Source organism: Cherax quadricarinatus, chromosome 12, assembly GCF_038502225.1.
Source record: "Cherax quadricarinatus isolate ZL_2023a chromosome 12, ASM3850222v1, whole genome shotgun sequence".
Classification (NCBI taxonomy): Eukaryota; Metazoa; Arthropoda; class Malacostraca; order Decapoda; family Parastacidae; genus Cherax; species Cherax quadricarinatus.
Genome location: NC_091303.1, coordinates 30,041,002 through 30,068,989, shown reverse-complemented (window position 1 = coordinate 30,068,989; position 27,988 = coordinate 30,041,002). Strand labels below are relative to the sequence as shown.

The 27,988-nt window shown below is 43.8% G+C and overlaps 1 protein-coding gene across 1 annotated transcript in view; it reads left to right on the top strand.

Annotated features, from left to right (window-relative positions):
- The window catches only part of LOC128686615 (uncharacterized), a 212,043-nt gene that overhangs the window by 170,168 nt on the left and 13,887 nt on the right, over nucleotides 1–27,988 (top strand). Inside the window, exon 6 of the mRNA XM_053773566.2 lies at nucleotides 15,877–15,974. Within this exon, the coding sequence (XP_053629541.2) occupies nucleotides 15,877–15,974 (98 nt within the window). The remainder of the gene's footprint in view (nucleotides 1–15,876; nucleotides 15,975–27,988) is intronic.

Here is a 27,988-nt window from a genome sequence, read left to right as displayed (position 1 = left end):
GGAATGTCTCAGTATCCTGGAATGTCTCAGTATCCTGGAATGGCTCAGTATCCTGGAATGTCTCAGTATCCTGGAATGTCTCAGTATCCTGGAATGGCTCAGTATCCTGGAATGTCTCAGTATCCTGGAATGTCTCAGTATCCTGGAATGGCTCAGTATCCTGGAATGTCTCAGTATCCTGGAATGTCTCAGTATCCTGGAATGTCTCAGTATCCTGGAATGGCTCAGTATCCTGGAATGGCTCAGTATCCTGGAATATCTCAGTATCCTGGAATGGCTCAGTATCCTGGAATGGCTCAGTATCCTGGAATGTCTCAGTATCCTGGAATGGCTCAGTATCCTGGAATGTCTCAGTATCCTGGAATGGCTCAGTATCCTGGAATGTCTCAGTATCCTGGAATGTCTCAGTATCATGGAATGGAATGGGTCTCAGTATCCTGGAATGTCTCAGTATCCTGGAATGGCTCAGTATGGAATGTCTCAGTATCCTGGAATGTCTCAGTATCCTGGAATGTCTCAGTATCCTGGAATGGCTCAGTATCCTGGAATGGCTCAGTATCCTGGAATATCTCAGTATCATGGAATGGCTCAGTATCCTGGAATATCTCAGTATCCTGGAATGTCTCAGTATCCTGGAATGGCTCAGTATCCTGGAATGTCTCAGTATCCTGGAATGGCTCAGTATCCTGGAATGTCTCAGTATCCTGGAATGTCTCAGTATCCTGGAATATCTCAGTATCCTGGAATGGCTCAGTATCCTGGAATGGCTCAGTATCCTGGAATATCTCAGTATCCTGGAATGGCTCAGTATCCTGGAATGGCTCAGTATCCTGGAATATCTCAGTATCCTGGAATGTCTTAGTATCCTGGAATATCTCAGTATCCTGGAATGTCTTAGTATCCTGGAATGGCTCAGTATCCTGGAATGTCTCAGTATCCTGGAATGGCTCAGCATCCTGGAATGTCTCAGTATCCTGGAATGTCTCACTATCATGGAATGGCTCAGTATCCTGGAATGTCTCAGTATCCTGGAATGTCTCAGTATCCTGGAATGGCTCAGTATCCTGGAATGTCTCAGTATCCTGGAATGTCTCAGTATCCTGGAATGTCTCAGTATCCTGGAATGGCTCAGTATCCTGGAATGGCTCAGTATCCTGGAATATCTCAGTATCATGGAATGGCTCAGTATCCTGGAATGTCTCAGTATCCTGGAATGTCTCAGTATCCTGGAATGGCTCAGTATCCTGGAATGTCTCAGTATCCTGGAATGTCTCAGTATCCTGGAATGTCTCAGTATCCTGGAATGTCTCAGTATCCTGGAATGTCTCAGTATCCTGGAATGGCTCAGTATCCTGGAATGGCTCAGTATCCTGGAATGTCTCAGTATCCTGGAATGTCTCAGTATCCTGGAATGGCTCAGTATCCTGGAATGGCTCAGTATCCTGGAATATCTCAGTATCCTGGAATGGCTCAGTATCCTGGAATGGCTCAGTATCCTGGAATATCTCAGTATCCTGGAATGTCTTAGTATCCTGGAATGGCTCAGTATCCTGGAATGGCTCAGTATCCTGGAATATCTCAGTATCCTGGAATGGCTCAGTATCCTGGAATGGCTCAGTATCCTGGAATGGCTCAGTATCCTGGAATGGCTCAGTATCCTGGAATATCTCAGTATCCTGGAATGGCTCAGTATCCTGGAATGGCTCAGTATCCTGGAATATCTCAGTATCCTGGAATATCTCAGTATCCTGGAATATCTCAGTATCCTGGAATATCTCAGTATCCTGGAATGGCTCAGTATCCTGGAATATCTCAGTATCCTGGAATATCTCAGTATCCTGGAATGGCTCAAATAAGTAGCAAGATCCTCAGTGACGTAGCTTCAGACTTTCACAAAATCTGACAAAAAAACTTGACGAAGTTGGACATGAAGATCAAGAGCGTTGACTTGACGATGTGTAAGTGAGGAAATTTTTATTCCTCCTTGAACCACTTTAAATAATTTTCAGTTTACATCTTCTGAACGCCTTCAGTATTTAACGATTGATGCATCTTAGTGCCAGGATGCATCTTAGTGCCAGTATTCATCTTAGTGCCAGGATGCATCTTAGTGCCAGGATGCATCTTAGTGCCAGGATGCATCTTAGTGCCAGGATGCATCTTAGTGCCAGGATGCATCTTAGTGCCAGGATGCATCTTAGTGCCAGGATGCATCTTAGTGCCAGGATGCATCTTAGTGCCAGGATGCATCTTAGTGCCAGGATGCATCTTAGTGCCAGGATGCATCTTAGTGCCAGGATGCATCTTAGTGCCAGGATGCATCTTAGTGCCAGGATGCATCTTAGTGCCAGGATGCATCTTAGTGCCAGGATGCATCTTAGTGCCAGGATGCATCTTAGTGCCAGGATGCATCTTAGTGCCAGGATGCATCTTAGTGCCAGGATGCATCTTAGTGCCAGGATGCATCTTAGTGCCAGGATGCATCTTAGTGCCAGGATGCATCTTAGTGCCAGGATGCATCTTAGTGCCAGGATGCATCTTAGTGCCAGGATGCATCTTAGTGCCAGGATGCATCTTAGTGCCAGGATGCATCTTAGTGCCAGGATGCATCTTAGTGCCAGGATGCATCTTAGTGCCAGGATGCATCTTAGTGCCAGGATTCATCTTAGTGCCAGGATGCATCTTAGTGCCAGGATGCATCTTAGTGCCAGGATGCATCTTAGTGCCAGGATGCATCTTAGTGCCAGGATTCATCTTAGTGCCAGGATGCATCTTAGTGCCAGGATGCATCTTAGTGCCAGGATGCATCTTAGTGCCAGTATTCATCTTAGTGCCAGGATGCATCTTAGTGCCAGTATTCATCTTAGTGCCAGGATGCATCTTAGTGCCAGGATGCATCTTAGTGCCAGGATGCATCTTAGTGCCAGGATGCATCTTAGTGCCAGGATGCATCTTAGTGCCAGGATGCATCTTATTACTAGGATTCATCTTAGTGCCAGGATGCATCTTAGTGCCAGGATTCATCTTAGTGCCAGGATGCATCTTAGTGCCAGGATTCATCTTAGTGCCAGGATTCATCTTAGTGCCAGGATGCATCTTAGTGCCAGGATGCATCTTAGTGCCAGGATGCATCTTAGTGCCAGGATGCATCTTAGTGCCAGGATGCATCTTAGTGCCAGGATGCATCTTATTGCCAGGATTCATCTTAGTGCCAGGATGCATCTTAGTGCCAGGATTCATCTTAGTGCCAGGATTCATCTTAGTGCCAGGATGCATCTTAGTGCCAGGATTCATCTTAGTGCCAGGATGCATCTTATTGCCAGGATTCATCTTAGTGCCAGGATGCATCTTAGTGCCAGGATTCATCTTAGTGCCAGGATGCATCTTAGTGCCAGGATTCATCTTAGTGCCAGGATTCATCTTAGTGCCAGGATGCATCTTAGTGCCAGGATGCATCTTAGTGCCAGGATGCATCTTAGTGCCAGGATGCATCTTAGTGCCAGGATTATTCTTAGTGCCAGGATGCATCTTACGGCCAGGATGCACCTTAGTGCCAGGATAGTACCTGTTAAGTTTCGTGCCTGCTGACAAATTTGTTGATGTAGTAAAATAGTAAAGATCACTAGGAATCGTATGACTCAGTGCCATAACTGGAGAATGATTCGTCCGATCAGCTTCAAATTTTTGCTACTGGTGTAATATGCTGAACACGAAGATCACGCTAATATTGGCTACCACAAGTCCCATTTGCCAATTTTGTTGAATAAATAGTGATATTTTTTATTCAATAACTAAAGAATGCTTCTTCCGAATGGCTTCAGAATATTATATATAATGAGGATGAAAACCCATGATTTTAGTCCGAATAAATGTATATTTGAAATTTGACTGAAATACTTTAAAAAACTTGAAATCACTGGAATCAGATCAATTACTAAAGAATGCCTTTCTTGATCGGCTTTAAATTTTCCCCATGGATGGGCTTTATTAAAACACACATTGTCACTCATTCTGAGCTCTGTAAATTTTAATTTTTCGGTTTTATTAAATAAATTGTTTCAAAGGATGTAACTAGAGAATACCTCTTCTGATCGTCTTCAAACCTTAAGTGTGTGGTACATCTTAATTGGAAGTATTTTTGCATTAATTTTAGGCTTTATGGATGCCAATTTGCCTTTGTCATTTTTATCAAGCTGATATTTCAAAAATCGAAATCAAATGTTTTTTCCTTGCAGGTTTGAAAGGAATTTTAAATAGACTGTAAATAGACTGTAAATAGAATGTAAATAGAATGTAAATAGAATGCAAATAAAAAAATCTGAAACAAAATAAAAATCCGCTGATTTATGGCGGAACATTCTCAACAATATTTTTTTTTTTTCACAAATATTTATTTATTGCCCAAGAACGCCTTATTCGATGCTTTTATTTAGTTTTTTCATGCAATAATATCTGAGAGTTGCATCTGATTAACGTTAAGCTGCTTCAAGCTTAATGTGCTTGTGTATTTTAGGATATTGGTCTCCCTGGTCCCTCTGAAAAAATTGAAATAGATTTGGTCTGTGTTTGTCCTAATTTACCATTTTTATTGAAGATACTTGAATGTTATTTTCCAAATTATGACTTGTGAATGCCTCTTCTGATTCTCTTCAGATCTTTAACACTATTATTTAACTGCATTATCAACTTATGCCGCACTCTGCACTATCCCAGTCGCGTGCATTAAGGCACATGGGGCTGGGGTTATGGGATACGGGGATACTTTTCTCGGATCGCCCAGTTCTTTTCTTGAAGTCACCCTGAAGAAGCGTTGGTACTTCACTGAAATTTTCCACAAGGATCTGTGAATTTCTTTCCATGTTGGATGAGAGTTCTATACAACAGCTGAAGTGTGAAAATTACCTTTAATAATCTGTTTCACAAACATATTTATCTTTCCTCTCAAAATCTTTCACTTCACTATACACGTCAGACACCAGTGTTTATATAACCGGCAACCTTAGACTCAGATCATTGAAATATTCTGTTACATTACTCATGATGGTCAAGTACCCAGCCCATTCAGGGTCAGATAATGCATCTTCACTTTTTTCCTTTTTCAGTAAGACAGATGTCGATTACAATGCGCAGAACAAAAAAAAAAAATCGTTTGGGAACATCAACCACTTAACTTTAGCAAGGTACAACCTGTCATTATAGTCTTCATGCAGTGTACAGAAGAAACTTCGAAACTGGCGATGTTTCAGGTCTTGATGCTTGATAAAATTCACCCTTGACACAACGGCACCCATTACATTTTCAAACCAGAGAATGTTGTTACACGAAACCAACTGGTGAATAATGCAGCGATTTTCCATGGAGAGTTCAGAATTCAATTTCAATACATTTTCTTAAATTAATTCTTGCAAAGACACCGGTTTTAATTCCAGCCATGTTCCTTGCGCCGTCACTTGTCACACTTCTATATTTGTGCCGTCTCAAGTTAATATTTAATAGGAACGTTAGACAGGTGGTAAACAGACGCTTAACATAGTAAAGCCTTGATAGGTACAACAGTTCAACCACGAGTCTGACCGAACTAGTTCACATAACAATGAAAAAATGCAGCTTACGTACGGCATCCTTATACAGGGCATCCTTATACAGGGCATCCTTATACAGGACATCCTTATACAGGGCATCCTTATACAGGACATCCTTATACAGGACATCCTTATACAGGGCATCCTTATACAGGACATCCTTATACAGGGCATCCTTATACAGGACATTCTTATACAGGACATCTCTATACAGGTCATACTTATAGAGGAAATCCTTACACAGGGCATCCTTATACATGGTATCCGCCCTGGATGCCCTGTATAAGGTACAATTTTTATCATTGTTTATGAAGTAGATAATGCCCTTTCGTGGTAAAAAGTTCAACAAGAAAAGAGTTCATTACAAAAAAGAGAACTTCCAAACTTAGGTAAACTTTGTTAATTGCTTCACCACTATCAACATCCTCCAGATACTGGTATCTTTCTTCTCTGCAGTGTACACAACTCATCTGAAATATAGAAAATTAGTTCAATGCCCTTTATCAAAATTATAAGCTGAGCAGAGTAAGTAGTTGTAATAATGTTGGTAGAAATTACCGACAATATATTAGGAAAAAGGTCACAAGTACAACTAATGCGACATTTTACTGTGGCAACGTTTCGCTCTCCAGGATAAAATTTATTGCCTTGCCAGTCAGTGTGCTACACAGTTTTCTCTTATGTCATCAACGCACCGTGTCATCAACGCACCGTGTCATGAAAGCACCGGGTCATCGGTGCACCATGTTATCAATGCACCTCGTGAATGCAACTTTGTCAGTGTACATTTCACACTTTACTTGACCCACGCACTTCTTCACACACTTCCCATCAGTGAAGTCTGCTGCTCTCAGAAATATACTTAGTCACGTGATGTACGCCTCAGGTGATATGCTCGGCAGTGTGTTTACACCCAGGACTGTCTCCTTGATTCTTTCCAATTGTCATATTTCCGTATGTGTGTGTGTGTGTGTGTGTGTGTACTCACCTAATTGTGTGTGTGAGACTGTGTGTGTGTGTGTGTGTGTGTGTGTGTGTGTGTGTGTGTGTGTGTGTGTGTGTGCGTGCGTGCGTGTACTCACATATTTGTGGTTGCAGGGGTCGAGTCACAGCTCCTGGCCCCGCCTCTTCGCTGATTGCTACTAGGTCCTCTCTCTCCCTGCCCCATGAGCTCTATCATACCTCGCCTTAAAACTATGTATGGTTCCCGCCTCCACTACGTCATTTTCTAGGCTATTCCATGGCCTGACTACTCTATGACTGAAGAAATACTTCCTAACATCCCTTTGATTCATCTGAGTCTTCAACTTCCAATTGTGACCTCTTGTGTCTGTGTCCCTTCTCTGGAACATCCCGTCTTTGTCCACCTTGTCTATTCCGCGCAGTATTTTATATGTCGTTATCATGTCTCCCCTGACCCTCCTGTCCTCCAGTGTCGTCAGGCCGATTTCCCTCAACCTTTCTTCGTAGGACAATCCCCGTAGCTCTGGGACTAGTCTTGTTGCAAACCTTTGCACTTTCTCTAATTTCTTGACGTGCTTGACTAGGTGTGGATTCCAAACTGGTGCTGCATACTCCAGTATGGGCCTGACGTAAATGGTATACAGAGTCTTAAACGAATCCTTACTGAGGTATCGGAACGCTATCCATAGGTTTGTCAGGCGCCCGTATGCTACAGCAGTTATCTGATTGATGTGCGCCTCAGGAGATATGCTCGGTGTTATACTCACCCCCAGATCTTTTTCCTTGAGTGAGGTTTGCAGTCTTTGGCCATCTAAACTATATTGTGTCTGCGGTCTTCTTTGCCCTTCCCCAATCTTCATGACTTTGCATTTGGCAGGGTTAAATTCAAGAAACCAGTTGTTGGACCAGGCTTGTAGCCTGTCCAGGTCTCTTTGTACTCCTGCCTGATCCTCATCAGATTTGATTCTTCTCATTAAGTTCGCATCATCTGCAAACAAGGACACTTCTGAGTCTATCCCTTCCGTTATGTCGTTCACATATACCAAGAACAGCACAGGTCCTAGGACTGACCCCTGTGGAACCCCGCTTGTCACAGGCGCCCACTCTGACACCTCGTCGCGTACCATAACTCGTTGTTGCCTCCCTGTCAGATATTCTCTGATCCATTGCAGTGCCTTTCCTGTTATGTGTGCCTGATCCTCTAGCTTTTGCAGTAACCTCTTGTGAGGAACTGTGTCGAAGGCCTTCTTGCAGTCCAAAAATATGCAGTCGATCCACCCTACTCTCTCTTGTCTTACTTCTGTCACCTTGTCATAAAACTCAAGTAGGTTTGTGACACAGGATTTTCCTTCCCTGAAACCGTGCTGGCTGTCAATTATACACTTGTTTCTTTCCAGGTGCCCCACCACTCTCCTCCTGATGATCTCCATGACCTTGCATACTATACACGTTAGTGATACAGGTCTGTAGTTTAGTGCCTCATGTCTGTCTCCCTTTTTAAAAATTGGGACTACATTTGCCATTTTCCATACCTCAGGGAGTTGCCCAGTTTCAAATGATGTGTTGAAGATCTTTGTTAATGGCTCACACAATATCTCTGCTCCCTCTTTAAGGGCCCATGGAGAGATGTTGTCTGGTCCCACCGCCTTTGAGGTGTCAAGTTCGCATAGCAACTTCTTCACCTCCTCCTTGGTTATATGTACCTCATCCAGCACTTGCTGGTGTGCCCCCCTGTTCTGATTTCCTGGAGTCCTACTGGTTTCCACTGTAAATAACTCTTTAAATCTTGTGTTGAGCTCCTGACATACCTCTTGGTCGTTTCTTGTGAATTCCCCATCACCCTTCCTCAGTCTGATTACCTGGTCCTTGACTGTTGTTTTCCTCCTGATGTGGCTGTACAACAGCTTCTGGTCAGTCTTTACTTTTGATGCTATGTCATTTTCATATTGTCTCTGAGCCTCCCTTCTTATCTGTGCATATTCGTTTCTGGCTCTTCGGCTGATTTCTTTATTTTCCTGAGTTCTCTGTCTTCTGTACCTTTTCCATTCTCTAGTACACCTAGTTTTTGCCTCCCTACACCTTTGGGTGAACCAAGGACTCGTTCTGTTCTTCCCATTATTTCTGTTTCCCTTGGGAACAAACCTCTCCTCTGCCTCCTTGTATTTTGTTGCTACATAGTCCATCATTTCTTGTACTGGTTTTCCTGTCAGTTCCCTCTCCCACTGAATGTCTTGAAGGAAGTTCCTCATGCCTGAGTAGTTCCCCCTTTTGTAGTTTGGTTTTTCCCAGCCTATTCCTGCTACTCTCTCCACTTGGAGCTCAACTATGTAGTCGAAGCACTGAACCACATGATCACTAGTTCCCAGGGGCCTTTCATACATGATACCCCCGATGTCCGAACTACTCATGGTGAATACAAGGTCCAGCCTTGCTGGTTCATCCTCTCCTCTCTCTCTGGTAGTGTCTCTAACATGTTGATGCATGAGGTTTTCCAGTACCACATCCATCATCTTGGCTCTCCATGTTTCGGGACCCCCATGGGGCTCCAGGTTTTCCCAGTCAATCTCCTTGTGATTGAAATCACCCATAACTAGTAACTTTGCTCCCCCCATCTGTGCTCTCCTGGCCACCTCGGCTAGTGTGTTGATCATTGCTCTGTTGCTCTCATCATATTCTTCTCTTGGCCTCCTGCAGTTCTGTGGTGGGTTGTACATTACTGCAATTATCACCTTATGTTCCTCAGACTGGATTGTTCCTACTAAATAGTCCCTTTCGCCCGTGCCATCCATTCCTTCCATTTTCTCAAAACCCCACTGGTTTTTAATGAGCAGTGCAACTCCTCCTCCCCCTCTCCTCCCTCTGTCTTTCCTGAGGATTTGATATCCGGATGGAAAGATTGAATCTGTTATTATTCTGGTGAGTTTTGTTTCTGTGAGTGCTATTATGTCTGGGGATGTCTCTTTGATTCTTTCGTGCCACTCCTCATACTTGTTTGTTATTCCATCTGCATTTGTATACCACACCTTCAACTTCTTTTCTAAGACTGTGGTCTGGGAGGTATATTGGGGTTGGGGAAGTGGGAGACCTGGTAAGGAACTATGGGTTGTTGCTGTGGGGGTGGAGTTTGTAATGTAGTGGGTGGGGGCATTGGATGTGGCATGGGTGTTTTGATTTAGAGTGTTTGGTTGCACTGGGGTTGACCTGGTTGGGAGGCTTCTATAGGAAGTTGTGAGGGAGGCTGTATTTGATCTTCTTCCTGGGTCTGGGATCTCCTGTCTGTCTTCTCCATCCCCTCTCTTTCCTCCTTTCGCCTTCGTGTGTGTGTGTGTGTGTGTGTGTGTGTGTGTGTGTGTGTATACTCACCTAGTTGTACTCACCTAGTTGTGGTTGCAGGGGTCGATTCACAGCTCCTGGCCCCGCCTCTTCACTGGCCGCTACTAGGTCACTCTTCCCACTCCATGAGCTTCATCATACCTCTGCTTAAAGCTATGTATGGATCCTGCCTCCACTACATCACTTACCAGACTGTTCCACTTCCTGACAACTCTGTGACTGAAGAAATACTTCCTAACATCCTTGTGATTCATCTGAGTCTTCAACCTCCAAATGTGACCCCTTGTTCCTGTGTCCCATCTCTGGAACATTCTGTCTTTATCCACCTTGTCGATTCCTCTCAGTATTTTATATGTCATTTTCATATCCTCCCTATCTATCTTGTCTTCCAGTGTCGTCAGGTCGATTTCCCTTAACCTCTCCTCGTAGGACATACCCCTTAGATCTGGGATTAGTCTTGTTGCAAACCTTTACACTTTCTCTAGTTTCCTTGCATGCTTGGCTAGGTGTGGGTTCCAAACTGGTGCTGCATACTCCAATATGGGCCTAACCTACACGGTGTACAGGGTCCTGAACGATTCCTTATTAAGATGGTGGAATGCTGTTCTTAGGTTTGCTAGGCGTCCATATGCTGCAGCAGTTATTTGGTTGATGTGCACCTCAGGAGATGTGTCTGGTGTTATACTCACCCCAAGATCCTTTTCCTTGAGTGAGGTTTGTAGTCTCTGGCCCCCTAGACTATACTTCTTCTGTGGTCTTCTTTGCCTTTCCCCAATCTTCATGACTTTGCACTTGGTGGGGTTGAAGTCCAGGAGCCAGTTGCTGGACCATGCCTACAGCCTGTCCAGATCCCTTTGTTGTTCTGCCTGATCCTCGTCCAACTGAATTCTTCTCATCAACTTCACATCATCTGCAAATAGGGACACTTCAAAGTCTATTCCTTCCGTCATGTCGTTCACAAATACTGGAAACAGTACAGGTCCTACGACTGACCCTTGTGGCACCCCGCTCGTCACAGTCGCCCACTCTGACACCTCGCCACGTACCATGACTCACTGTTGCCTTCCTGATGGGTATTCCCTGATCCATTGTAGTGCCTTCCCTTTTATCCTTGGCTGGTCCTCCAACTTTTGCACTAATCTTTTGTGTGGAACTGTGTCAAACGCCTTCTTACAGTCCAAGAAAATGCATTCTACCGACTCCTCTCTCTCTCTCTTGTCTTACTGCTGTCACTCTGTTATAGAACTCCAGTAGGTATGTGGCACAGGATTTCCCGTCCCTTAAACCGTGTTGGCTGTCGTTGATAAACTCATTCCTTTCTAGGTGCTCCACCACTCTTCTCCTGATAATCCTAGCCATGACCTAGCATACTATACATGTCAGTGACACTGGTCTGTAGTTTAATATTTCGTGTTTGTCTCCTTTCTTAAAAACTGGGACTACATTTGCTGTCTTCCATACCTCAGTTAGTCGCCCTGTTTCGAAAGATGTGTTGAAGATTGTTGTTAGTGGCACACATAGCGCCTCTGCTCCCTCTCTCAGGACCCATGGAGAGATGTTAACTGGCCCCATCGCCTTTGAGGTATCTAGCTCGCTTAACAGCCTCTTCACTTCTTCCTCGGTTGTATGTATTGTGTACAACACTCGATATTCATTTCTGGCTCGACAACTGCTGTCCCTATTCTCCTGGGTCCTTTGCCTTCTATACTTCTTCCATTCTCTTGCACACTTGGTTTTGGCCTCCATTCGCCTTTGGGTAAAGCAAAGGGTCATCCTGGCTTTTTCGTTATTTCTGTTACCCTTGGGTGTGTTACTCTTGTATGTGTGTGTGTGTGTGTGTGTGTGTGTGTGTGTGTGTGTGTGTGTGTGTGTGTGTGTACTCACCTAGTTGTACTCACCTAGTTGAGGCTGCAGGGGTCGAGTCCAAGCTCCTGACCCCGCCTCTTCACTGGTCGCTACTAGGTCACTCTCCCTGAACCGTGAGCTTTATCATATCTCTGCTTAAAGCTATGTATGGAACCTGCCTCCACTACATCGTTTCCCAAACTATTCCACTTCCTGACTATTCTGTGTGTGTGAGTGTGTGTGTGTGTGTGTGTGTGTGTGTGTGTGTGTGTGTGTGTGTGTGTGTGTGTGTGTGTGTGTGTGTGTGTGTGTGTGTACTCACCTAATTGTAGTTGCAAGGATCGAGACTCAGCTCCTGGCCCTGCCTCTTCACTGAACGCTACTAGGTCCTCTCTCTCCCTGCTCCATGACCTTTATCATACCTCGTCTTAAAGCTATATATGGTTCCTGCCTCCACTACATCGTTCGCCAGACTGTTCCACTTCCTGACCACTCTATGACTGAAGAAATGCTTCCTAACATCCCTGTGGCTCATCTGAGTCTTCAACTTCCAAGAGTGACCCCTTGTTTGTGTGTCCCCTGATCAATTAGACACATGTGCAACTCTTGGGTATCTTTACTGAGGAAACGTTTCGCCACTGTGTCTAATTTATCAACGTGTCGGTTCTCTGAACATTCATCCACAATTCTGTGTCCCCTCTCTGGAACATCTTGTCTCTGTCCACCTTGTCTATTCCATGCAGTATTTTGTATGTAGTTATCATGTCTTCCCTATCCCTTCTGTCCTCCAGTGTCGTCAGGCCGATTTCCCTCAACCTATCTTCGTAGTACATTCCCCTTAGCTCTGGAACTAACCTTGTCGCAAACCTTAGCACTTTCTCTAATTTATTAACGTGCTTGACCCGGTGCGGGTTCCAAACTGGTTCTGCATACTCCAGTATGGGCCTGACGTACACGGTGTACAGTGTCTTGAAAAATTCCTTACTTAGGTATCGGAATGCTATTCTTAGGTTTGCCAGGCGCCCATATCCTGCAGCAGTTATCTGGTTGATGTGTGCTTCCGGAGACGTGTTCGGTGTTATACTCACGCCAAGATCTTTCTTCTTGAGCGAGGTTTGCAGTCGTTGGCCACCTAGCCTATACTCTGTCTGCGGTCTTCTTTGCCCTTTTCCGATCTTCATGACTTTGCATTTGGCAGAGTTGAATTCAAGAGGCCAGTTGCTGGACCAGGTGTCCAGTCTGTCCAGGTCTCTTTTAAGGCCTACCTGATCCTCATCTCATTTAATTCTCCTCATTAACTTCACATCTTCTGCAAACAGGGACACCTCCGAGTCTATCCCTTCCATCACGTCATTCATATATACCAAAAATAGCACTGGTCCTAGGACCGACCCCTGTGGGAACCCGCTCGTCACAGGTGCCCACTGTGATACTTCATCACGTACCATGACTCGCTGTTGCTTCCCTGTCAGGTATTCCCTGATCCATTGAAGTGCCCTTCCCGTTATACGCGCCTGATCCTCTAGTTTCTGCACTAATCTCTGGTGAGGAGCTGTGTTGAAGGTCTTCTTGCAGTCCAAGAAGATGCAATCAACCCACCCCTCTCTCTCGTGTCTTACTTCTGTTACTTTATCATACAACTCCAGAAGGTTTGTGACAGAGGATTTGCCTTCCATAAAACCTTGCTGGTTGTCATTTATACTTTTGTTCTGTTCCAGGTGCTCCACCACTCTCCTCCTGATAATCTTCTCCATGACTTTGCATACTATACACGTCAGTGACACTGATCTGTAGTTTAGCACCTCTTTTCTGTTTCCTTTTTTAAAAATGGGAACTACATTTGCGGTCTTCCATACCTCAGGTAGTTGGCCAGTTTCAAGGGATGTGTTGAAGATTGTGGTTAATGGGACACACAGCATTTCTGCTCCCTCTCTAAGGACCCACGGGAAGATGTTGTCCGGTCCCATTGCCTTTGAGGTATCAAGGTCACTTAGCAGCTTCTTCACCTCCTCCTCAGTTGTGTGTATGTCATCCAGCACTTGTTGGTGTATTCCCTGTTGGTGTCCCCCTCTGTCCTGTCTTCCCAGAGTCCTTCCTGTCTCCACTGTGAATACTTCTTTAAATCTGTTGTTGAGCTCCTCACATATCTCTTGATCATTTCGTGTGAGTTCCCCACCTTCTTTCCTCAGCATGATTACCTGGTCCTTGACTGTTGTCTTTCTCCAAATGTGGCTATACAGCAGTTTCGGGTCAGACTTGACTTTTAATGCTGTGTAGTTTTCATGCTGTCGCTGGGCCTCCCTCCTTATCTGTACATACTCGTTTCTGGCTTTTCGACTGATCTCCTTATTTTCCTGGGTCCTTTGCCTTCTGTACCTCTTCCATTCTCTAATGCACTTAGTTTTTGCCTACCTACACCTTCGGATAAACCACGGACTAGATTTGGTCTTCCCATTAATTCTGTTGCTCTTGGGAACAAATTTTTTCTCTGCCTCATTGAATTTTGTTGTTACATATTCCATCATTTCGTTTACTAACTTTCCTACAAGTTCTCTGTCCCACTGAACCTCCTGCAGGAAGTTCCTCATACCTGTGCAGTCCCCCCTATTATAGTTTGGTTTCTCCCAATCACCTCCTGTTACCCTCTCCACTTGCAGCTCTTCCATGTAATCAAAACTGTGTGTGTACTCACCTCACCTAGTTGAGGTTGCAAGGGTCGAGTCCTAGCTCCTGGCCCCGCCTCTTCACTGGTCGTTACTAGGTCACTCTCCCTGAACCGTGAGCTTTATCATACTTCTGCTTAAAGCTATGTATGGATCCTGCCTCCACTACATCGCTTCCCAAAACCATTCCACTTCCTGACTACTCTCTGGCTGAAGAAATACTTCCTAACATCCCAGTGATTCATCTGTGTCTTCAACTTCCAACTGTATCTCCTTGTTGCTGTGTCCCATCTCTGGAACATCCAGTCTTTATCCACCTTGTCAATTCCTCTCAGTATTTTGTATGTCGTTATCATGTCCCCCCTATCTCTCTCCTGTCCTCCAGTGTCGTCAGGTCGATATCCCTTTACCTCTCCTCGTAGGACATACCCCTTAGCTCTTGGACTAGTCTTGTTGCAAACCTTTACACTTTCAGTAGTTTCTTTACGTGCTTGGCTAGGTGTGGGTTCCAAACTGGTGCCGCATACTCCAACATGGGCCTAACGTACACGGTGTACAGGGTCCTGTACGATTCCTTATTAAGATGTCGGAATGCTGTTCTGAAGTTTGCTAGGCGCCCATATGCTGCAGCAGTTACTTGGTTGATGTGCGCTTCAGGAGATGTGCCTGGTGTTATACTCACCCCAAGATCTTTTTCCTTGAGTGAGGTTTGTAGTCTCTGGCCCCCTAGACTGTACTCCGTCTTCGGTCTTCTTTTCCCTTCACCAATGTTAATTGACTTTGCGCTAGGTGGGGTTCAACTCCAGGAGCCAATTGCTGGACCAGGTCTGCATGTGTGTGTGTGTGTGTGTGTGTGTGTGTATGTGTGCACTCGCCTAACTGTTCTCACCTAATTGTGGTTGCAGGGGTCGAGACTCAGCTCCTGGCCCCGCCTCTTCACTGATTGCTACTAGGTCCTCTCTCTCTCTGCTTCCTGAGCTTTGTCATACCTCGCCTTAAAGCTATGTATGGTTCCTGCATCCACTACGTCACATGCTATTCCACATCCTGACGACTCTATGACTGAAGAAATACTTCCTAACATTCCTGTGACTCGTCGAAGTCTTCAGCTTCCAATTGTGACCCCTTGTTTCTGTGTCCTCTCTCTGGAACATCCTGTCTCTGTCCACCTTATCTATTCCACGCAGTATCTTGTATGTCGTTATCATGTCTTCCCTAACCCTTCTGTCCTCCAGTGTCATCAATCCGATTTCTCTCAACCTTTTATCGTAGGACATTCCCCTGAGCTCTGGAACTAACCTTATTCCAAACCTTTGTACTTTCTCTAATTTCTTTACTATACACGTACTATAAAATGTGTGTGAATGTATTTTAGTGGTTTTCTTTGTGCTTAATAATATTTTATTACGTGTAAACTACACTTTGTTTACTACACGAAGAAACAAAATTGATTGTTCTGTTGATACTAACGGAGGTGTTTGTCTTGACAGAGGAGTGTCACGCCCGTAACCTGCGTGCCTGTGGCATCAGGGTCATTGATGAGTTCAACCACGAGTTGGGTCACCCGGAGATGTGCAGGGTCAGGGAGGTGAGTCATGAGTCGGGTAGAAGAGTCATGAATCGGGGAGGTGAGTCATGAAGAGTCAGGGAGGTGAGTCAAGACCTGACTCTAACTCACCAATCCACAGCTCCCTCAATCATCTAACCCAAACCCACTGCTCTCTCACTCTATTAACCCACCAACCCACTGCTCCCTCACTCTACTAACTCACTGCTCCCTCACTCTGCTAATCCAGCAACCCATTGCTCTCTCACTATACTAACCCACCAACACACTGCTCCCTCACTACTAACCCACCAACCCACTGCTCCCTCACTCTACTAACCCACCAACCCACTCCTCCATCGCTCTACTAACCCACCAACCCACTGCTCCCTCACTCTACTAACCCACCAACCCACTCCTCCATCGCTCTACTAACCCACCAACCCACTGCTCCCTCACTCTACTAACTCACTGCTTCCTCACTCTGCTAATCCAGCAACCCATTGCTCTCTCACTCTACTAACCCACCAACACACTGCTCCCTCACTACTAACCCACCAACCCACTGCTCCCTCACTCTACTAACCCACCAACCCACTCCTCCATCGCTCTACTAACCCACCAACCCACAGCTCCCTCACCCTACTAACCCACCCACCAACCCACTACTCTTTCACTCTCCTAACCCATTAACCCACTGCTCTCTAACTCTACTAACCCACCAACCCCCTGTTCTCTCACTCTATTAACCCACCAACCCACTGCTCTATCACTCTACTAACCCACCAACCCACTGCTCCCTCACTACTAACCCACCAACCCACTGCTGCCTCACCCTACTAACCCACCAAACGACTACTCACTCTACTAACCCACCAACCCACTGCTCCCTCACTACTAATCCACCAACGTACTGCTGCATCACTCTACTAACCAACCAACCCACTGCCCCCGCGCTCTACTAACCCACCCACCAAGTCATTGCTCTCTCATTCTACTAACCCACCAACCCATTGCTCTCCCACTCTACTAAACCATCAACCAAATGCTCTCTTAATCTACTAACCCACCAACAAACTGCTCCCTCTCTCTACTAACACACCAACCCACTGCTCTCTCACACTACTAACCCATCAACCAACTGCTCTCTCACTCTACTAACCTACCATCCCACTGCTCCTTCACTTTACTAACCCATTAACACACTGCTCTCTCAAACTACTAACCCACCAACCCACTGCCCCCTCACTATATAAACCCACCAACCCACTGCTCTCTCACTCTACTAACCCACCAACCCACTGCTCTCTCACTCTAGTAATCCATCAACCTACTGCTCTCTCACTCTAGTAACCCAAAACCCCACTTCTCCCCCACTCTACTAACCCACCAAACCACTGCTACCTCAATCTCCTAATCCACCCACGATCCCACTGCTCCCTCACTCTGATAACTCACCAACCCACCAACCCACTGCTCTCTCACTCTGCTTACCCATCAACCCACTGCTCACTCACTCTACTAACCCACCAACCCACTGCTCTCTCACTCTACTAACCCACCAATCCACTGTTCTCTCACTCAACTAACTCACCAACTCACTCATCTAAAAGTCTACTAACCCACCCATGAGCCCACTGCTCTCTCACTCAACTAACCCACCAACCCACTGCTCTGTCACTCTACTAACCCACCAACTCACTGCTCTCTCTACTAACTCACCAACTCACTGCTCTCTCACTTTAATATCACACCCACCAACCCACTGCTCTCTCGATCTACTAACCCACCAATCCACTGCTCCCTCGCTCTACTAACCCACCAACTCATTGCTCTCTCATTCTACTAACCCACCCACCAACCCACTGCTCCCTCCCTTTACTAACCCACCAACGCACTGCTCTCTCAATCTACTAACTCACCAACTCACTGCTCTCTCACTCAACAAACCCACCCACCAACACACTGCTCTTTCACTCTACTAACCCACCAATCCACTGCTCCCTCGCTCTACTAACCCACCTACTCACTGCTTTCTCATCCTACTAACCCACCAACTCACTGTTCTCTCATTCTATTAACCCACCCACCAACCCACTGCTCCCTCACTTTACTAACCCACCAACGCACTGCTCTCTCAATCTACTAACTCACCAACTCACTGCTCTCTCACTCAACAAACCCACCCACCAACACACTGCTCTTTCACTCTACTAACCCACCAATCCACTACTCCTTCGCTCTACTAACCCACCAACTCACTGCTCCCTCACTTTACTAACCCACCAACCCACTTCTCCCTCACTCTACTAACCCCTAACCCACTTCTCCCTCATTTTATCAACCCACCAACCTACTTCTCCCCCACTCTACAAGCCCACCAACACACTCCTCTCTCACTCTACTAAACCACCAACCCACTTCCCCCGCACTAGACTAACCCACCAAGCAACTTCTCCCTCGCTCTACTAATCCACCAACCCACTTCTCCCTCACTCTACTAACCCACCAACCCACTTCTCCCTCACTCTAGTAACCCATTAACCCACTTCTCCGTCACTCTACTAACCCACCAACTCAATTCTCCCCACACTCTTTCAACCCATCAACCCACTTCTTCTTCACTCTACAAACCCACCAACCCACATCTTCCACACTCTACTAACCCACCAACCCACATCTCACTCACTCTACTAACCCACCAACCCACTTCACCGTCACTCTACTAACCCACCAACCCACTTCTCCCTCGCTCTACTGACCCACCAACCCACTTCTTCCTCACTCTGCTAACCCACTAACCCACTTCTCCGTCACTCTACTAACCCACCAACCCACTTTTTCCTCACTCTACTAGCCAACCAACCCACTTCTCTCTCACTCTACTAACCCACCAACCCACTTCTCCCTCACTCTACTAACTTCTCCCTCACTCTACTAACCCACCAGCCCACTTCTTCCTCACTCTACTAACCCACCAACCCACTTCTCCCTCATTCTACTAACCCATCAACCAACTTCTTCCTCACTCTACTAACCCACCAAAACACTTGTCCCTCACTCAACTAACACACCAAGCCACTTCCCCCTCTCCACTAACCCACTTCACTCTCATTCTACTAACTTACCAACCCACTTCTTCCTCTCTCTAATAACCCACTCACCCACTTCTTTTTCACTCTACTAATCACCAACCCACTTCTCCCTTACTTTACTAACCCATCAACCCACTTCTATCTCATTCCACCAACCCACCAACCCACTTCCCTCTCTCCACTAACCCACCAACCCACTTCTCCCTCATTCTACTAACTCACCAACCCACTTCTCCCTCACTTTACTAACTCATAAACCCACTTCTCCTTCACTTTAATAACCTACCAGCCCACTTCTCCCTCACTCTACTAACCCACCAACCAACTTCTCCCTCACTCTACTAGCTCACCAACCCACTTCTCCCTCACTCTATTAACGCACCAACCAACTACTCCCTCACTCTACTAACCCACCAACCAACTTCTCCCTCACTCTACTAGCCCACCAACCCACTTCTCCCTCACTCTATTAACGCACCAACCAACTACTCCCTCACTTTACTAATCCACAAAATCACTTCTTCCTCACTCTACTAACCCACAAAGCCACGTCTCCCGTAATCCACAAACCCACCAACCCACTTCTCCTTCACTCTACTAACACACCAATTCACTACTCACTTACTCTACTAACCTATCAACCCACTGCTCTCTCACTCTACTAGCCCACCAACCCACTTCTTTCTCACTCTACTAACCCACCAACCCACTTCTCCCTCACTCTACTAACCCACCAATCCACTTCTCCCCTTCAGCTAAAAGACCAACCCACTTCTCCCCCTCTCTACTAACCCACCAACCCACTTCTTCCTCACTCTACTAACCCACCAACCCACTTCTCACTAACTCTGCTAACCAACCAACTCACTGCTCTATCACTCTACTAACCCACCAACCCATTGCTCTCTCACTCTACTAACCCATAAAACTACTACTCCCTCACTAACCCACCAACCCACTGCTCCCTCAATCTACTAACCCACCAACCCACTACTCTCTCACTCCACTAACCCACCAACCAACTGCACCATCACTCTACTAAACCACAAACCCACTGCTCCCTCACTCTACTAACCCACCCACAAACCCACTACTCTCACTCTACTAACCCACCAACCCACTTCTCCCTCACTCTACTAACCCACCAAGCCACTTCTCCATCACTCTATTAACCCACTAACCCACTTCTCCTTTACTCTACTAACCACCAACCCACTTCTCCAACACTCTACTAGCCCACCAAGCCACTTCTCTTTCACTCTACTAACCCACCAACCCACTTCTCCCTCACTCTACTAAACTGCCAACCCACTTCTCCCTTACTCTACTAACCCACCAACCCACTTCTCCTTCACTCTACTAACCAACCAACCCACTTCTCCCTCACTCTACTAACCCACTAACCCACTTCTCCCTGACTCTTCTATCCCACCAACCCACTTCTCCCTCACTCTACTAACCCACCAACCCACTTCTTCCTCACTTTACTAACCCACCAACCTACTTCTCCCTCACTCTACTAACCCATCAAGCCACTTCTCCCTCACTCTACTAACCCACCAACCCACTTCTCCTTCACTCTACTAACCCACCAACCACTTCTCCCTCACTATTCTAACCCACCAACCCACTTCTCCCTCACTTTACTAACCCACCAATCCACTTCTCTCTCACTCTACTAACCCACCAACCCACTTCTCCTTCACTCTATTAACCCACCAAGCCACTTCTCCCTCACTCTTCTAACCCACCAACCCAATCCTCCGTCTTTCTACTAACCAACCAACCCTCTTCTCCCTCACTCTACTAACCCACCAACCCACTTCTCCCTCACTCTACTAACCCAGCAACCCAAATCTCTCTCACTCTAATAACCTACCAACCCACTTATCCCTGACTCTAATAACCAACCAAGCCACTTCTCCCTCTCTCTACTAACCCACCAACCCACTTCTCCCTCACTTTACTATCCCAGCATCCCACTTCTCCGTCACTCTACTAACCCACCAACCCACTTCTCCCTCACTCTACTATCTCACCAACTCACTTCTCCCTCAATCTACTAACCCACCAACCCACTTCTCCCTCACTCTACTAACCCCCCAACCCACTTCTCCCTTGCTCTACTCACCCACCAAGCCACTTCTCCCTCACTCTACTAACCCACCAACCCCCTTCTCCCTCACTCTACTAACCGACCAACCCACTTCTTCCTCAGTCTACTAATCCACCAACCCACTTCTCCCTCACTCTACTAACCCACCAACTCACTTCTCGCTCACTCTACTAACCCACCAACCCACTTCTCCCTCGTTCTACTAACCCACCAACCCACTACTCCCTCACTCTACTAACCCCCCAACCCACTTCTCCCTTGCTCTACTCACCCACCAAGCCACTTCTCCCTCACTCAACTAACCCACCAACCCACTTCTTCCTCAGTCTACTGACCCACCAACCCACTTCTCCCTCACTTTACTAACCCACCAACCAACTTCTCCCTCACTCTACTAACCCACCAACCCACTTCTTCCTCAGTCTACTAACCCACCAACCCACTTCTCCCTCACTTTACTAACCCACCAACCCACTTCTTCCTCAGTCTACTAACCCACCAACCCACTTCACCCTCACTCTACTAACCCACCAACCCACTTCTTCCTCAGTCTACTAACCCACAAACCCACTTCTCCCTCACTTTACTAACTCACCAACCCACTTCTTCCTCAGTCTACTAACCCACCAACCCTCTTCTCCCTCACTTTACTAACCCACCAACCCACTTCTTCCTCAGTCTACTAACCCACCAACCCACTTCTCCCTCACTCTACTAACCCACCAACCCACTTCTTCCTCAGTCTACTAACCCACCAACCCACTTCTCCCTCACTTTACTAACCCACCAACCCACTTCTTCCTCAGTCTACTAACCCACCAACCCACTTCTCCCTCACTTTACTATCCCACCAACCCACTTCTTCGTCAGTCTACTAACCCACCAACCCACTTCTCCCTCACTTTACTAACCCACCAACCCACTTCTTCCTCAATCTACTAACCCACCAACCCACTTCTTCCTCAGTCTACTAACCCACCAACCCACTTCTCCCATACTTTACTATCCCACCAAACCACTTCTTCCTCAGTCTACTAACCCACCAACCCACTTCTCCCTCACTTTACTATCCCACCAACCCACTTCTTCCTCAGTCTACTAACCCACCAACCCACTTCTCCCTCACTTTACTAACCCACCAACCCACTTCTCCCTCACTTTACTAACCCACCAACCCACTTCTCCCTCACTATACTAACCCACCAACCCACTTCTCCCTCACTTTACTAACCCACCAACCCACTTCTCCCTCACTTTACTAACCCACCAACCCACTTCTCCCTCACTTTACTAACCCACCAACCCACTTCTCCCTCACTTTACTAACCCACCAACCCACTTCTCCCTCACTTTACTAACCCACCAACCCACTTCTCCCTCACTTTACTAACCCACCAACCCACTTCTCCCTCACTTTACTAACCCACCAACCCACTTCTCCCTCACTTTACTAACCCACCAACCCACTTCTCCCTCACTTTACTAACCCACCAACCCACTTCTCCCTCACTTTACTAACCCACCAACCCACTTCTTCCTCACTCTACTAACCCACCAACCCACTTCTCCCTCACTTTACTAACCCACCAACCCACTTCTCCCTCACTTTACTAACCCACCAACCAACTTCTCCCTCACTTTACTAACCCACCAACCCACTTCTTCCTCACTCTACTAACCCACCAACCCACTTCTCCCTCACTTTACTAACCCACCAACCCACTTCTCCCTCACTTTACTAACCCACCAACCCACTTCTCCCTCACTTTACTAACCCACCAACCCACTTCTCCCTCACTTTACTAACCCACCAACCCACTTCTCCCTCACTTTACTAACCCATCAACCCACTTCTCCCTCACTTTACTAACCCACCAACCCACTTCTCCCTCACTTTACTAACCCACCAACCCACTTCTCCCTCACTTTACTAACCCACCAACCCACTTCTCCCTCACTTTACTAACCCACCAACCCACTTCTCCCTCACTTTACTAACCCACCAACCCACTTCTCCCTCACTTTACTAACCCACCAACCCACTTCTCCCTCACTTTACTAACCCACCAACCCACTTCTCCCTCACTTTACTAACCCATCAACCCACTTCTCCCTCACTTTACTAACCCACCAACCCACTTCTCCCTCACTTTACTAACCCACCAACCCACTTCTCCCTCACTTTACTAACCCACCAACCCACTTCTCCCTCACTTTACTAACCCACCAACCCACTCTAGATGAACTAAGAAGATTTATTTTCTTCAGAATTTTATTGAATTTAAAGCATTATGGAATTCAGCGTATAGACTGAGCATAGATAATTATAGAACATAGATGATTATAGAACATAGATAATTATAGAACATATATGATTATAGAACATAGATAATTATAGAACATATATGATTATAGAACATAGATAATTATAGAACATAGATGATTATAGAACATAGATAATTATAGAACATAGATGATTATAGAACATAGATGATTATAGAACATAGATGATTATAGAACATAGATGATTATAGAACATAGATGATTATAGAACATAGATGGTTATAGAACATAGATGATTATAGAACATAGATTATTATAGAACATAGATGATTATAGAACATAGATAATTATAAAACATAGATGATTATAGAACATAGATAATTATAGAACATAGATGATTATAGAACATAGATAATTATAGAACATAGATGATTATAGAACATAGATGATTATAGAACATTGATGATTATAGAACATAGATGGTTATAGAACATAGATGATTATAGAACATAGATAATTATAGAACATAGATGATTATAGAACATAGATGATTGTAGAACATAGATGATTATAGAACATAGATGATTATAGAACATAGATGATTATAGAACATAGATGATTATAGAACATAGATGATTATAGAACATAGATGGTTATAGAACATAGATGATTATATAACATATAGAACATAGATGATTATAGAACATAGATGATTATAGAAGATAGATGATTATAGAACATAGATGATTATAGAACATAGATGATTATAGAACATAGATGATTATAGAACATAGATGATTATAGAACATAGATGATTATAGAACATAGATGATTATAGAACATAGATGATTATAGAACATAGATGATTATAGAACATAGATGGTTATAGAACATTGATGATTATAGAACATAGATGATTATAGAACATAGATGATTATAGAACATAGATGATTATAGAACATAGATGATTATAGAACATAGATGATTATAGAACATAGATGATTATAGAACATAGATAATTATAGAACATAGATGATTATAGAACATAGATGATTATAGAACATAGATGATTATAGAACATAGATGATTATAGAACATAGATGATTATAGAACATAGATGATTATAGAACATAGATGATTATAGAACATAGATGGTTATAGAACATAGATGATTATATAACATAGGTAATTATAGAACATAGATGATTATAGAACATAGATGATTATAGAAGATAGATGATTATAGAACATAGATGATTATAGAACATAGATGATCATAGAACATAGATGATTATAGAACATAGATGATTATATAACATAGATGATTATAGAACATAGATGATTATAGAACATAAATGATTATAGAACATAGATGATTATAGAACATAGATTATTATAGAACATAGATGATTATAGAACATAGATGATTATAGAACATAGATGATTATAGAACATTGATGATTATAGAACATTGATGATTATAGAACATAGATGGTTATAGAACATAGATGATTATAGAACATAGATGATTATAGAACATAGATGATTATAGAACATAGATGATTATAGAACATAGATTATTATAGAACATAGATGATTATAGAACATAGATGATTAGAGAACATAGATGATTATAGAACATAGATGATTATAGAACATAGATGATTATAGAACATAGATGATTATAGAACATAGATGATTATAGAACATAGATGATTATAGAACATAGATAATTATAGAACATAGATGATTATAGAACATAGATGATTATAGAACATAGATGATTATAGAACATAGATGATTATAGAACATAGATAATTATAGAACATAAATGATTATAGAACATAGATGATTATTGAACATAGATGATTATAGAACATAGATGATTATTGAACATAGATGATTATAGAACATAGATGATTATAGAACATAGATGATTATTGAACATAGATGGTTATAGAACATGGATGATTATAGAACATAGATGATTATTGAACATAGATGGTTATAGAACACAGATAATTATAGAACACAGATGATTGTAGAACATTGATGATTATAGAACACAGATGATTATACATCACATATAATTATTAAACATAGATGGGTACAGAGCATAGATGATTATAAAACATAGATGATTATAGAGCTTAGATGATTATTGAATATAGATGATTATAGAACATAGATGATTATAGAACATAGATGATTATAGAACATAGATGATTATAGTACATAGATGATTATAGAACATAGATGATTATAGTACATAGATGATTATAGAACATAGATGATTATAGAACATAGATGATTATAGTACATAGATGATTATAGAACATAGATGATTATAGAACATATATAATTATTGAACATAGAAGCTTATAGAACACAGATGATTATAGAACGTTTAAGATTATAGAACAGAGTAGATTAGTGAACATTAAAGATTATAGAAAGTAAAAGATTACTGAATCCAAATTATTATAGAATATAGAAGGTTGTAAATCATAGATTATAAATAGAACACCGAGGATTGTAGAAGCTAGCTTATAGAACCTAGAATATCATAGACCCTAGAGGATTATAGGATATAGGAGATTATAGAGCCTTGAAGATTATGTAATGTAAATGGTTATAAAATGGAAAAAGATAATAGAACCCAGAAAATTATAGAACTTTGATCATTATATAACCTTGAACATTATAGAACCTTGAACATTATAAGAACATAAGAACGAAGGAACACTGCAGAAGGCCTACTGGCCCATGCGAGGCAGGTCCAAGTCTCTTACTGGCTTAAGCCAATGCACCCAACCTAGTCAGGTCAGGTCACATAGACTTAAATGAGGAACACGGCAACCGACCTGGTAGCACAAGCTATCAGGTCCAACTCACACCCACCCACATCCACTCATGTATTTATCCAACCTATTTTTAAAGCTACACAACGTTCTGGCCTCTATCACTGTACTCGGGAGTTTGTTCCACTCATCCACAACTCTATTACCAAACCAGTACTTTCCTATATCCTTCCTGAATCTGAATTTTTCCAACTTAAAACCATTGCTGCGAGTCCTGTCTAGGCTAGATATTTTCAGCACACTATTTACATCCCCTTTATTTATTCCTGTCTTCCATTTATACAACTCAATCATATCCCCCCTAATTCTACGTCTTTCTAGAGAGTGCAGATTCAGGGCCCTTAGTCTATCCTCATAGGGAAGGTTTCTGATACATGGGATCAACTTTGTCATCCTCCTTTGTACATTTTCCAGAGAATTTATATCCATCCTGTAATACGGTGACCAAAACTGTGCAGCATAATCTAAATGAGGCCTAACCAAGGATGTATAGAGTTGAAGAACAACCTGAGGACTCCTATTATTTATGCTTCTTGATATGAAGTCAAGGATTCTATTAGCTTTATTGCGAACACTTATGCACTGTTGTCTTGGTTTCAGATTACTGCTAACCAGAACTCCTAAATCTTTTTCGCAATCCGTAATATTAAGATCTACATTATTTAGTTTATATGTGGCATGGTTATTGTCCTATCCAACATTTAGAACTTTGCATTTGTCTATATTAAACTGCATCTGCCACTTCTCCGACCACTGCATCAGTCTATTCAAATCTTCCTGGAGTGCTCCAATGTCCTCGTCAGAATGAATTCGACGGCCTATTTTGGTGTCATCGGCAAACTTGCCGATGTCGCTCTTTATGCCCTCATCTGTCGTTTATGTAGATTGTGAACAGCAGGGGGCCCAACACTGACCCCTGTGGAACACCGCTCGTGACGCTTCCCCACTCTGATTTCTCCCCATTTATGCAAACTCTCTGCTGCCTATTTGTCAACCATGCCTCTATCCAGGAAAAAATTTCTCCTCCTATTCCATGTACTTTAATTTTCTTCAATAGTCTCTGATGTGGGACCCTGTCAAAAGCCTTACTGAAGTCCATATACACAATATCATATTCATTACCATGATCTACCTCCTCAAATACCTTAGTGAAAAAAGTTAATAAATTCGTAAGGCAGGAACGCCCCTTTGTAAAACCATGCTGAGATTCGTTGATTAATTTATGCTTTTCAAGGTGGCTACGAACTGCCTCGGCAATTATTGATTCCATAAATTTTCCCACTATGGAGGTTAGGCTTATTGATCTATAGTTCGAAGCTAAGGACCTGTCACCTGTTTTAAAAATAGGTATCACATTTGCCATTTTCCACTTATCTGGCACCATGCCAGTTTGTAGTGATATGTTGAAAAGATTAGCCAAAGGTGTGTTAAGCTCCTCTATACATTCCTTTAGAACCCTTGCATACAGTTCATCAGGGCCTGGGGATTTGTTAGGTTTTAATTTATCTATTTGCCTAAGGACCATGTCACTTGTGACCCTAATCGTGCACAGTTTATTATCGTCCTGTTCTACATAATTTATCATTACTGGAATATCGCTGGTATCCTCCTGTGTAAAAACTGAGAGGAAGTATGTGTTAAAAATTGTACACATTTCCTTATCACTGTCAGTGAGCTGACCCGAGGAACTTTTGAGTGGGC